A 15042-nucleotide genomic window follows, 5' to 3' on the forward strand; every position below is an offset into this window, starting at 1 on the left:
TTACGCAGAAAATCATTATTGGCAACTGATTTAAGTTTTTATTTCACTTATAAATATTCCTTCTTTCGTTTTATCGAGTCTAGTTTTTTACTAACCTTTTTAATGTTTCAATAGTCGAAGGACTCACTAAGTAATTCATAATTCGTTTGAGTTGGTGCAGAGATCGAGATCTCGGCTACTTTTAAACATTATTATGATGAACTGGATAATATGACACTATCATCATTTATATACCTATATCATTCCAGCAAAAATATTGATCACTCAAAAGTTTTTACTGAAAGGCACACACATATGGAAGCAGACACTGTTCATGCTTTAATCTAAAGAAAAAGAAAGAAACTCTCCAATTTGGCCATTTTAACACCATGGGACTGGCAACAACTAGTTAGGCAAATATCAGGTAAATACAAAGTGCACAATATGGAACTTGCAGATTTCAAAAACTTCAAAACGCTGTTCGATAAGAAATTGTCATCTAATCCTCCTTTTGTAAGTAGAAAAAAAATGTTAATAAAGACCCTGATCTACTGAGAACATGTGTTTTCCTACAAGTCCAATAAGAACACATTGGAAAGTTGTTTTATAAGACCGATTTCAATAATCAAAATATGTATGAAGAGAGCATGAACATACAGATAAAAATGAGCACATAAATACTTAAGTAGTTTTAACAAGCACAACAAATAATATTAGTTCAATATTAACAGCATAAACATAAATTGTCGTTTAATCGTCAAAACGACATAAATATTACTAAAAATCCATTCAAAATCTTCTTCTTCTTCTTAGTCGTTAACCTGGTGCAGGTATCGTGTTATCATGAAGCTATAAGCTAAATTTCCCAATGTTCCTCCACGTTTTTCTATCTTCTGCCATTCTAGCACATTCTGACAATGGAGCGCAAATGGTAGCAACAATATGGTCCATGTATCGTGTGGGAGATCTACCTCAATTTCTTTTGCCTTCTACTTTTCCCTGGATGGTAAGTTTTTCAAGACCATTTCTTCGAAGCACATATCCAAAATAGCTTATTATTTGTTCTGATATTTGTGTTCTTAGTCTTTTCTTTATGTTTAGCTGGTCCAGTATGGATTCATTTGTTTTTCGGGCCACCCATGGTAATCTCAGCATTCGTCTCCAGCAGTACATCCCAAATACATCTATGTTCTTTTTGTCTTCCTCAGCCCAGATGAGCCCAGATACACAAATTTATCTACAACAGCGATATTGTTTATCATGACCAGATGATTTTGATTGTTGTTAGCTCTGTCAATTATCATGATTCTCGTTTTATCTCTGTTTATTTTAAGGCCCATCGTTAAGCTTACGTCTTCTATCCGTTGTAGCAGGTGAATCAATTCAGCTTCAGAACTAGCGAGGATAGTAGTATCATCTGCATATCTCAAGTTTCAAATCTTCTTCCCGCCAATGGTGATGCCACCGTTCCAGTCCTCAGTAGCTTTCCGCATTATCCATTCACCATAGATGTTAAATAGAATTGGGCTTAGTATGCAGCCTTGTCTCACGCCCTTTGTGACCCTGAAACTATCGGTTAGTTCCCCATTTATTCTAACTCTGGCATAATTGTTATTGTGCAGGCTTTTAATTAGCAGTATCAGATGATTGGGTACTCCCATTTCAGACAAAACCTGCCACATTTTACTCCAGTTGACCAAATCGAAAGCTTTACTATGATCTATGAAGCACAAATATGTTGTGATGTTGAATTCTCTGGATTTTTCTATAATTTGCCGTACGTTTAAAATTTGTTCTCTAGTACCACGTCCGGGGACGAAACCTGCTTGTTCCTCCGCAATGTTAAGTAGTAAAAAGGGCTTTATCCTCTCGAGAATTATGTGTAAGAGTATCTTACTGCAATGCGCAATTAGAGCAATTGTGCGATAGTTGCTACATAAATCTTTCGCTCCCTTTTTATGTATGGGAATATATAGTGATTGTGTCCAGTCCTCAGGCCATTTACCTGTCTCCCACACTCTTTGACAAATTTGATGTATTATATCCACTCCAACGTCATCTAGAGCCCAAATCATTTCAATAGGTATGTTATCTGGACCGGCAGCTTTCTGACTTTTTTGCCTCATAATTCCTGCTTTCACTTTTGAGTACGTCAGGTTCCGTCGTCAAACTGGCATCTTCTTGTTGTGATGGGGCGTCTGTGCTTTCCTCCATCATCAGTCGTCCACAGTATTCTTTCCATCTGTGTAAAATATCTTTTTTAGAAGTGAGTAGAGTTCCGTTATCATCTTTGATAGCAAGGAACGTGTTATCTGCTTTATTTTTTTAAACATGTCTCTGGTCTCAGTTTTGGTTTTATGCCCTTCTATTTCCATGCAGATTTTGTTCAAGTGTGTGTTCTTGTCCTTTTTGCAGAGTCGTTTTATTTGACCGTTCAGCGCTTTATAGGCCTCTTTATCACTTTCACTGTTCAGTCCTGTGGCTTTTAAGCACTTCCTCTCCTGTATTTTAGTCCACGTGTTGTCTGATATTCATTGTTTCCTTCTTTCTTCTCTATCACTCTTAATGTTTTTCGCAGCATTCAAAATACATAACTTCAATATAAAAATAGTAAATCCGTTCCGAGCCTGTATTAGTTGCCTACGACGTCGAGTAGCAATTTTTTCAGAAAAATAGAGATGGTTATTTCATTTAGTTTTTAAATATTTTTGGACAATCGGTACTTGCATATCCGAAGGAGATGAATTGATGATGTGGAAGAAGACCTACAGATTCTAAGGGTCAGAAGATGAGGGGCAGTTGCCAGGAATCGACAGGAGTGGCGACTTCTTTGTGAGGAGGCCAAGATCCACAACGGATTGTTGAGCCACTTATGATGATGAAGATAATTATTTTTTCACTAACATATATTCAGTGATTACAATAATTTATATACTATGCAATAACAACAAATAATCGAGAAAGGAGAAAAATTAATAAGGTGATCCTAATAGTACACTGTTACATTGTTATTATAGGAACGAGAAGATACATTTTATATATATTTAATAATTAAAATACAATTTTATCTTTGTTTACACACCCTGCATCGCCTATTGAAATTTAGTGTAAATAGTTCTGCAGTACTGCATTCAAACCACTCCCTTAAGTTCTCAAGCCACGATATTCTTCATCTTCCCACATTTCGCTTTCCTTGAATTTTGCCTTGCATAATAGGTTGAAATAATGAGTATTTTCAGCCCTCCCATCACGTGTCCTAAGTACTCAAGGTTTCTTCTTTTGATAGTCAACAATATTTCAGTTTTATTTCCTATTCTTTTATAACGTCTGTTTTAGTAACTTTACAAAAATTGATCACCCTGTAATAATCAAATGCAATTTGAAATACAGTAAATATTTTTATCAAACAATAAATTAAGTTCTGATTTGCTATACATATTGATCAACATATAATCTGTTAGTTATTTCAATAATCAGATAAAAAAACAATAGCTCCGATTACTTTAATATTTGGTTTTATACTAAAATCATTGTAGAATTACAATTATTAAAGAAAACACTTGACAAAAACTACGATGAGGTATTTAGTCCTATTTCTGGTTTTAACAGTCTCTGGTGTCTTATCAGGAACACTAAAAAATGATGGATATCAAGTTGGCTGTGTAAAGTGCCACCCTGTGGCTAAGGATAAAATAAATGTCCATCTAATACCACATTCTCATGATGACGTAGGTTGGTTAAAGACAGTTGATCAGTACTATTATGGAAGTAAGTAAATCATTTTTGTGTATCTAGTACATTTACATTATCGATTAACCATCATACATTATCCATTCTCCAAATTCTGCATTGTCGTATTCACGAAGTATGAAATGCTTTAAACGTATAGTCAAATTTGCACTTTTAGCCGTTCTTTTTTTCGGTCACTCTGGATACTACCACTTACCTCTGAAGATCGACGTAATTGTCTTGAATAGTGAGATAACTATTGGCTTGGCACCAGGAATAAAATGGGGTTGTCTTTAGTGATGAAGAAAGCGACGTAGTGAAAGACAAAATCCACAGTTTTTTGTCGAACGGCACGTGCACCGCACTGTTATGTGGTTATGGTGTGAAGTGCCATCGATCAAGGTTCAAGGTCGCGTCTAATCTTTGTCAGTGGAAAAAAAACAGCTCAGCGAAACGTAGAAAAAATTCTGAAACCTCATCTTATATCCTAGCTTCAGTTCCCTCCTACCTTTCTTGTAATAGTCACAATGAACTTCTCTAGCATACTGAAGTCGATATTTTGCCCTGACTCCTGAGTTTCCCAGGCCCATACCCAATTAAACAGATGTAGGACATGATGGGTCGGAGACTTGTTAATTTAAAACATCCTCCTCAAACGTTGGGAGCACTTCGGAAGGAATTAATAGTGATTACGTAATTAGAAGCGATCACAGTCGCAAGAGTATGTCAAACATCAAGATGCAAAATATGTGAACTTGTGAGCTATTATATTTATTGCTAACCAGTATAATTGTACAAAATACTTTCGTATATAATATCATAACAGAGAAAATTTTGTTTTGTTGCCAAAGGCAAACGGTTTGTTGTTGGCAAAGTTTGTTATCTAGCAATTTTCGCGAATTATACTTTGACAGTTAAATCACGAGACGTCAATCAAGTGATTTTGTCCAAATTCCATAAGCAAAAATTGCCAAAATGCAACAATCTTGACTAAAACCAGAAGAAAAGTTTGCCGGTAAATAATTTTCTCTCGAACGATATTCGACTAGACTATTTCACGAGACAATTAATGCACCATATCAACGAAACATAATCTTTATTCATTTGTTAACAATATTAAATGAACAATTATTATAAACTATAGTAGTTTGCTTATTCTTTATTACCAAAGCATGATTTTGTGTACTATTGACCAGTAGCATTTGGGAACTTGAAGGTCCAGCTTCATTTTTTGTTCTAAGATTTTCGATTAACTTCTGATTTGCCAAACTTTTCGAACCGCTTTGATTTGTTTTGGAAAAAATACTGTTGTATTCGGCCCGTAAATTCTTCCATAACATCAAAATCCTTTTAAAAAAGTTAAATCTTGCACTTTACGGCCTCATTGGCTTTTCAAGAAAGTTCAAATGTGTAAAGGTAAAACAACTTTTTTGTGCTCCATAATGGGTTTCCTCGTCGAAACTTTGGATGATTTTTATTAGTTCTTTGGTTGATAATGCTTTTTAACTGAGTTAAACTCTTTTTTCCTGAACACTTGTAATAAATATATTTTCCCTACCACATGGAGTATTACTATTCGATGTTGAAAATTAAGGTACTCTTTTATTTAACGAGACCGAACCTTTGCACTTAGCGTGAAAGTCAGACATTCTACCGTTTGAGCTAGCCACCTTAATTAATGAAACCTAGATTACGTTACCAAACTGTGAATATAATAATACGAGATACCTGGAGTATATATTTATTTAAGTAATAACTAATACTATACTGATTGACTATCAATAATGTTTTAGTGAATACATCCATTCAGCAAGCTGGTGTACAGTATATTATAACATCAGTGTTTGAAGCACTTCTTGACAATGAGGATAGAAGGTAAGTATTAAATAAATGCTATATATTTATATTTTTTAATAATATTTGGTCTATTTACTTATTATAATATAATACTTTACTTATAATATAAGTTTATAATAAGATCTTGTAGCGAGATTAAATAAAACGAGCGGTTCGAATTTATATAAATATATTTATTTATAGTTTACAGTTTGGTACTCTCTTATCAACTAACTCTACTCCTAACATCGTTACATATATACAGGGTGTCCCATAATTAATTGGACATTAGCTAATGGGTGATAGCTAACATCAAAATAAAGCGTTTAAGCTCAAATTGCTTAGGCAAAATGTTGCTAGTTTTCGTTCTACAGGGTGATTCATTAATATTTTTTTATATTATTTTTAGGGATATATTGAAAACTATTCAACCGATTTAAGTAAAATTTGGTATCTTGCTATTATTTAGTAGGCTTAATATGAAAATGATATTAGTTTTACCAATGACACTAGGTGGCGCCACCTACTATAACATTGGTTCATTAATGGGGCCATAATTTTTTTTCCCGCCCTGTATAAACATTCTAGGAAAAAAACATTAAATAACATTTAATTCTACACAAAAAAGGTATTCTTTTTTCAAATCAAAAAAGTACACCGTTTTCGAAATAAACGTATTTTTAGAGACGTGCATAAAATAAAAAAATTTTACAGAAACTTATGTAAATTCAAACATTATTCAAAAGGTCTTAAATAAAAGTGAATATTAAATGTATTAGTAGTAGATAATTTTTGCTAACAAAATGCATATGATTGATACAATTATTTTTATTAAACCTTTGACTCAGTAACAAATTAAAAAAAAATCAGAAATTAAATTAAACAATGAAGTGAATATAAAACAATTAACAAAGTGAATAATTCAAAACGAAACGAAAAAAAATTACAATAAGTGTTCAAAATGTGCACCATTAGATAAACTACATAATCTAAATCTTTTGTGTAAGTTTTATCTTATTTTAAATAATGAGTTTCTTTGGGCCCTAATTACGTTAACTCCCTCTACAATATTTTGCCATAACTCTTGACGGTTATTTATTTTTTTTTATAAACAAGTGACTTTAGGTAGCCCCACAAGTGAAAGTCTAGGGGATTTAGTTCGGGACTGCGTGCTGGCCATGGGTATACACTACCTCTACCAATCCACCTTTGAAGATAAATTTCATCTAGATAATTTCTAACTTCTAGGCTATAATGTGGTGGTGCACCATCATGCATGTACCAAGAGTTCCGTCTCAAATTTAGAGGTATGTCTTCTAAAAGAGTTGGTAAATCTTTTCTCAAAAAATTTAGATACGTTCCTCCGTCAAGCCTAGTTGGTAATTCGAATGGTCCTACAATACAATCCCCAAATATGCCACACCAGATATTTATGGAAAACTCGTGTTGAAAATGATGTTCTTAAAATGCATGAGGATTTTCTGTCGCGTAGGTATGGCTATTGCGCCAGTTAAATACACCCCTTCTAGTAAATGTGGCTTCATCGGTAAATAGAATTTTATTATAAAACATTGGATCGTCTAAATGCCGCCCCATCATAAACTGACTAAAATGGAACCTTGCTGGAAAATCCTGTGGTAAAAGATTCTGTACTGGAGTAAAACGATACGGATACAGATTTTCTGTCCGTATTATTCTTGACACCGTAGATTTGCTTATACCAGTGGCCGCAGAAACAAGCCTTGTACTGGTTTCTGGATCTTCTGCAACACGCACAACAATTTCATCGTCCATATCCGCATCAATTACTCTCGGTCTTCCAGCATTCCTGTTTTTGGGATGAAATGACCCTGTTTCGCCTAATCTGTCGAACAATGATTTAATAGTTTTATGGTTTGGTTGCTTTCTATTGGGATAAAGTTCGAAATAGAGTTCAGCTGCTTTACGAGAACAAACATTTTCCTGGGCATACAAACAGATCATATCGCGCATTTCTACATTAGAAAATTCACTATGACGTGGCATTTTTCCTTTATCTTAAGTGGTTTATAAAAAACTTAATATCACTTCGACAAATAATGACTCGCACTGCACTTTGACAACTAATAATAAATAAATTCGTAGTTACCTTTGACAACTAATAATAAATAAATTCGTAGTTACGTCTTGAAGTTGTCATTAAGTTCAAAGCATACTTGTTTTGCAAACAATTAAATAGAGACATGCATCATTAACAAAATACGTTTATTTCGAAAACGGTGTACTTTTTTTATGTGAAAGAAGACTAGGTACCTTTTTTGTGTAGAATTGAATGTTAGTTCATGTTTTTGAAGTTATACTTCTTTAGGTGCAATTGGGAAAAATGTTGAGAGTGAATTTTTATAAAAATGTGCTAGTTGCTAAATCTTTGAATTTACGTATGTATCAGTGCAAATAAAGTGTGAAAAAATATATTTTATAATTTTTGTGTCTTTGAATTTGTCTTCGTCGGATATAGGATAATAGATATTAAAATATGATGATAAGAAGATTAAAAGGCAACCTTAATATTATTTGTAGATATAATCTGTCAAAATAATTCACTTTAGTATGAATTTTACGGCCATAGCACACATGGCTACACCAGTTGTCGCTCGAAAACTGGAATAACATGTCATGTTATTGCCTTGCTTACTTTTTTTTATTTTCGGTATTATTTAAGAAAATTTTTAGGAAACTTGTAAGTATTAAAATTAGTTTAATATTTAAATAAAACACAAATAAACTGTTTAAAATATATTAATTTCGTTGAAGTCATATAATAGAAGTATAACTTCTTACCTGCGTACAAAGTACACACATAATAATATTCTTTTTTAATAATAGACTCGCACTGCACTTTGACAACAAATAGTAAACAAATTCGTACTTACGCCTTGACTTTGCCATTAAGTTCACAGCATACCTAGGTACCTGCTTGTTTTGCGAAAAACAAAATACGTTTATTTAGAAAACGGTATACTTTTTTGATTTGAAACAAGAATACCAATGTTACAGTAGGTGGCGCCACCTAGTGTCAATGGTAAAACTAATATCATTTTCTTATTAAGCATACTAAATAATAGCAAGATACCACATTTCACTTAAATCGGTTGAATAGTTTTCAATATATCCATAAAAATAATATAAAAAAATATTAATGAATCTCCCTATAGAACGAAAACTAGCAACATTTTTCGTAAGCAATTTGAGCTTAAACGCTTTATTTTGATGTCAGCTATCACCCATTAGCTAATGTCCAATTAATTATGGGACATCCTGTATACCAAAAGTATTATATACGAGAATATTCTGGAGTAGCCCACCTCTAATTCGTCTCATCGAAAGCGCATCGAAAGGGCGCTTTTGAGTTTTCTTGATTTATCCTTAGTCTTCTTGATATATCCACGAAATATGACGTATCGGAGATGGGCTGTTTCGTTACAATATAATATAACTTTCTTAATGTTCCGTTTTTTAATGAATAACTGCACCTGTAAACTTTTTTTTGTTTTTTTTACATATAATCCGAAAAGAGCACAAAAAACTGTTTTTTGTGCTCTCTTTGGATTATATGTAAACGGATTTTGAAAATTTCAATAAACAGGGTCTTGTTTTAAGGTCACAATGTGTTTATATTTTTTTTGTTGATTCGGTCCTGGATTTTTCTTAGTTAATGCTTCGTTTGGGTTCTAAATAAAATATGTATGTACGAAATATCAAAAATATATACAGGGTTATTCTAAAGTTATGGATTAAGAAATAAATAAGCAAAATCGATAAAACACATTATAACTCTGAATGTGGTATACCTAGAATCATCTTTATTTTCACATTATAGGTACATTTCTAATTAATTACTATATTATTGTTTTTTAAGAAATGACAACGTTTTGCCTATATACGGGATGTAAAAATAAAGTTGTGTTTTTTCATCTAATTTTGCAACGCCTTGTGGAATGTATTAGAAACAAACGCTACATGTTATTAATATTTCGAGATCGCTTCATTCTTTCTCCACATTTTAGTGAAAAAATATTCTCGATATCCCCATTATCAATAAAGAAAAGTATGTTCAAAGTGTAGCATTTGAAATTTATTGGAATCCCCGTATATGTGTTAATTGAAATCCCCTTATATATGCATTATAATAACGAAGAATTTTTTCTTAGTTTCTTAGTTCGTATCCTTCAATTTATAATCTTTCGTTCTTTTTAGGTCGCCGCCGTCGATAATAAATCGTTTTATTGTTTGTTTATGTCACAGGCGCAAATTCTTCGATATTTCTTTGTTCAAACCGCCCGATATTGCGTTTTCAAATTAATCTACGTCTTAATTTTCGTTGTGTTTTGTTTATTTTAAGCGTTTTGCCTATTCTAGTTTATGCCATCAATTTTTTAAGATAATTTCGTCACTCTCAGTGGAGCCACTGTTAGAGGCAGTGGTTTCGGTGTTGGTCCGAATTTTTATCTAGTTCGTAATGGTTTTTCCTTATTGTTTTTTTTTTTATTGGAATTAGTGAAGTTTTTTAGTATGTAGCAGTTCAATGTGTAGTTACAGAGGTCAGTCAATTTGTTTAAAGTAAGTGGAATTTTACTCGTACGTAATATGTCAGATTTAGAAGAGTAACCACTTTTTTCGATGTTATGAAGATTGGTTTGAACATCTGAAAAGTAAATAAGATGGTTCCCGTTTACAAGATGTGTATAAGTGCCCCATTTCAATCTCGTTTTGTTCCTGGAGCAGTTTTGTATTTGAATGTGCCAGTTTCAACTTTTAACCTCAAATAGATCCAGTTTTTCTTCAATCGTGTCCAGATAGTTCACAGAAATATTAGTAATGTCCAGTATCCCGTTTAATCCTCAGAAGTTTCGGTGCAAAATTTTATGTGAATTAAAGGTAACATTTTGTGTTTAATTTCTATAGTAAAATAGACTATTTTACTATATAACAAAGAAAATAGATTTCTTTGAAATAAAACGTAATAGTTGCTTTCATTTTAAATCCATCCATTCATTTCATTTTAAATCCAATTTCCAAAAATTTTTATATTTACCACAGTTTATACGTCAGTATCATTAGTAAGTTTTTGTAGCATCTCCTGAATTTGTAAATTAGTAGAATGCATGTAGGTTTTTTGTATTTTGCGACTATTGTGGTAATATTTTGTATTGTCTTTTTTGAGCATTCTTGTGTTCTCTATGTTTTGTAACTGTTTGTGGTGACACAAAAATAAATGTCAAATTTTGTTTCTCAACATTTGTTTATTTTTTTTAATTAACCTTTTTGTTGAGTTTCCATTTGGAAAAGATATGGTTTTTTATGTTTAATAATTATATCTCCAGTTACAACTAGCTGGTTTTAATAGCTATAATTAGGCACCTCAAGTGGCGCCCTATATTAAATTTCTTGAGGTGTTTCCGGTTTATTTTCATTCTGTTTGTCTCAAGAGGTTTATGACCTTTTATTTCATTTTTCTGTAGTTGCCCCAATCCAAACCCCCTTGTCTTTTACTTATCCACGACCCCAGCTCTCCTACCAAAACCTGAGTGCCGTTCGCATATGTTTCGATTATTTTGCTTGCCCTTCTCCACCCACAGTAGTTTCTTCCCCCAATTTTCTACCCGTTGTATTAATGCCCCGTGTGGTAGGCAAAATATATCGTTACAAAAGTACTACGTGATTTCCTACTCCCCAAAATTAAGGCGCTACCTGAACTTTACCAAAGTTGAGGTAGCTATTTTTATTTTGAATCCTTAAATGGATTTCGATAATTTTTTGTTCGCACTGCAAACCTATTAACAAGTAATTACTCTATTAATGTTTTCTGGGAAATGTCTACGTTTTACCATATACGGGGTGTAAGAATAAATTTGATTATTCAACTTATTTTGCAGTACCCTGTGAAGTTTATTAAAAGCAAACGTTATCTTATTAATATTTCGAAAAAGCTTAATTTTTTTAACATTTTCGTAAACAAATCGTCAATATCTTTATTATCAAAAAAGAAAAGTACCTTTAAAGCATAACTTGGTTTTATCGAATTGTAATAAACATTAATGGAAGCAGTTAGTTGGCTGTGAAAAATCAAATTCCCTTTGCCCATTTAAGAATAGGGTCCGTGCAGACCCCAGCCCGTCTTTTGTGTAATATTTTGAGCACAAAGCACGTGGTGTTCGTGTGTATTATTTTATACCTTAATACACACGAACACCACGTGCTTTGTATTCAACAGGTATACTAGCCACTCCTGGATATCTCCACTTCATGGTTTGTTCCAGTTTCACTTTTAATATTTTGAGGCCCGTCCGATGAAAGTTAACCTAAAAAAAGTTATTCTTGTTCTGGACAAGAAAATTTAATCTAAAAAAATGTTTAAACAATGTTTTATCATCATTTTCTATGGACAACACACATTTTTGTTATAAGGGGACTATTTTGAGTGAATGAGAATATTTTTTCTAACCACTGCTCCCTCACTACCTGGGCTATTAGATTTTAAAAGAGGCACAAAACCAGAATAGGTGTAATTTTTTTTTGCCAGTTATCAGTAATTTGAAAACTTTAAAATATTTATATGGTATGTTGTAGTAAAGAAATACATAATAGTTTATATTTTTAGGTATATACAAGTAGAAACAGCATATTTTTGGAACTGGTGGAAGCACCAGAGTCCTGATGTGCGTAAATTATATAAAGGATTGGTTGACAATGGTCAAATTGAAATGGTGAATGGAGCATGGTCAATGAACGATGAAGCATGCTCCAACTATCAGTCTACCATAGATCAATTTACTTGGGGACTTAGGTAAGGAATTATCCCTCTGTTCAAAGTTATTGATATCTAAAATTATTGATGTTTTACTATAATTTTTAGTAAATCGGGTTTATAAAATAGTGAAATAGGATACGGTATTTGATTTTGATAGTTATAAAATATTACCAAATTAATTTAAAATGTTTGCTAAATTATTATAAATTTTGGCACTATTTAGTGCACGTGATAGTCAGATGTCATCTATGTAAAATGAGTAAAGTGAACCAGTAATATGCAGTTGAAAAACTAGCCAGAAACAAATTTTAACCAAACTCTTGAAAACGCTAAATGTAGGGTACGAATTCAGGGGAACTGACTGAACCTTTTAAAAGAAATATCGGACTGCGCCAGGGAGACCCGTTCTCCTGTATACTGTTCAATCTGAATCTAAAAAAATTAATACGTATGTCACAAATTACTTGGATCCTTATTAGAGAATAAACATATCTACAAAGTAAATAATAGCTTTCTTAAAATGGTTTTGTCTAAAACATTGATTTAAGGTGCATACAAAAGATCTTTTAGATCGCAGATTGCAAACGTTTACTCGGAAATTAACTTTTAAAATTTACATTAAATGATAATGATTGATAGGTAAACAATATTATTTTTGCAGAACTATCGATGAAACCATAGGTGAATGTGGAATTCCAACAGTTGGATGGCAAATCGATCCATTTGGTCACAGTAGAGAACAAGCTTCTTTGTTATCGCAAATGGGATATGACGGCATTATGTTTGCCAGACTTGATCATGATGATAAAACCAACAGAATGAGTAAATCTGCTTTGGATTTTGCTTGGCAAGGAAGCGCAAATCTAGGTAAGTCGCAGTATTAGAAATTTTTATTAAAAATAAGGGTTCCTTCGTTCAAGTTTGTTTCCACTAAATGGTCACTCTACCCTCTGATATTTACTTAGGTACTAGGTTTTTTTTTTATATTTAAGACGTTCTGTTCACCTCTTTTTGTTTTTCCAAACGACCTTGGGTATATGTATAAATGTGGCAATAGCAGGTTCTCTGTATAATTAGTAGAGCCGAAAACTGTAGCTGTAATATCTAGGCATCACATTATCTAGCTACGGAAAGCTCGAAACCGAAGTGGAAGATCAAGTGAATAGAGCAAACAGAGCCGGAGGCTGCCTAAACGAAACAATATGGAGAAATAAAAATATCGGGAAAGAAACGAAAGGCAGAATTTACGAAACAGTCATCAGACCAATAATGACATACGCGGCAGAAACAAGACCTGACACAGAGAGAACAAAAAGGATGTTAGAAACAGCAGAGATGAAAACACTTAGAAATATATTGATGGTAAGACACTATGGGACAGAGCTAGAAGTACAGATATACGACATAGATGCAAGGTGTAGAACATCAAAAACTGGGTAAGAAATAGAAGAGTAGAATGGAACGATCATATAAGCCGAATGACAACAAATAAAGTAGTAAAGACGGCAAGAGACCATGGAATGACAACTTACTGGAGGCACATTGAAAAACAGACAGAGTCATGTTTATATAAAAAGAAGAAGAAAAAGAAAACTGTAGCGCTTGCACAATATTTTGTTCTCCTGCAATACTTTCTTTTAATAGAGATAGTCAGGTTCTAAATCGACTAGGAAAGATGACTAGTACTGTTAGATTCGGTCCATACAGAAACACAGGCTAGGGAGTAGCATCCAGAGTATGGATTATATGCGCCACATACTTCACTGACCACTCTACCAACTAAAACCACCCTTTTTTCGGAAAAGGCACCCCCGAATAAGTTCAATCGGTTAACTAAACGTTGATGCCTGGTGCAGTCTGGAAATTCGAAAGAATAACTGGAAAAAAGATTCTTACCTAAAAGCCATAAGAACCACTTAAAATAACATGCAGAGACAATATTGTAAAGAAACAAAGATATGGTTTAGTAAAAAGCTCCATTGCTCCATTCACCCTGTTCCTATCTCGCTCTTTATAGCGTCTTATTTTTCCGTATTATTTACATAATCTGGTCGACGGTAAAATCGTAGGCTTCTTGGTTCTGCATCGCTTTTTGTATCAAATTGTTGGGTATAATCGCTGCTAGCCTTGCTATTAAGCTATTCCGTTTTCTTTGGAAATTAGTGCAAGCAAAAATTCAGTGTTTTACGTCGTCTATGACGCAACATTTGATCTTCTTCTTTACGTGGCGATATCAGAGTTTTCCGACGTTGGCGATCACCATTGCAAAGGCTTCTGCCCAATAAAATAATTGTCCTACATTTGATACCTTAGTCCATTCACGAATGTTTTTCAACCAAGAAACCTGTTTTCTTTCCACACTTCTACGGTCTTCTGTTTTGCCTTTAAGGATCAGCTGTAATATTCTATATCGATTTCCCCTCATTCTATGTCCCACATAAGACATTTTCCTATGTTTAACTGTCAAGAAATTGTCTTTGTTGATATTTTATTCCTCCATATTGTTTCATTCAATTTACATTTTGGTAAAATTACTGTTATAACTATACATTTGTCTTTATATCCATACTTGCATCTAATTTTATAATTTTATTTTATAATAATCTAAAATTACTGTTATAACTATACATTTGTCTTTATATCCATACTTGCATCTAATTTAAGCTACCTGATATCCCAGCAACAAAGTGATCAGGCAATTTTCGCTT

At 33.0% G+C, this 15042-nt stretch overlaps 1 protein-coding gene across 1 annotated transcript in view; it reads left to right on the plus strand.

Moving 5' to 3' along the window:
* The first annotated feature begins 3448 nt into the window (after positions 1-3448).
* Positions 3449-15042, plus strand: part of LOC140449602 (lysosomal alpha-mannosidase-like) — a 48547-nt gene continuing 36953 nt past the window's right edge. Inside the window, exons 1-4 of the mRNA XM_072542822.1 lie at positions 3449-3747; positions 5502-5583; positions 12185-12370; positions 12996-13201. Of these exons, the coding sequence (XP_072398923.1) occupies positions 3555-3747; positions 5502-5583; positions 12185-12370; positions 12996-13201 (667 nt within the window). The 5' untranslated portion in view covers positions 3449-3554. The remainder of the gene's footprint in view (positions 3748-5501; positions 5584-12184; positions 12371-12995; positions 13202-15042) is intronic.

This window comes from Diabrotica undecimpunctata, chromosome 9 (assembly GCF_040954645.1).
Source record: "Diabrotica undecimpunctata isolate CICGRU chromosome 9, icDiaUnde3, whole genome shotgun sequence".
In the NCBI taxonomy this organism is placed as follows: Eukaryota; Metazoa; Arthropoda; class Insecta; order Coleoptera; family Chrysomelidae; genus Diabrotica; species Diabrotica undecimpunctata.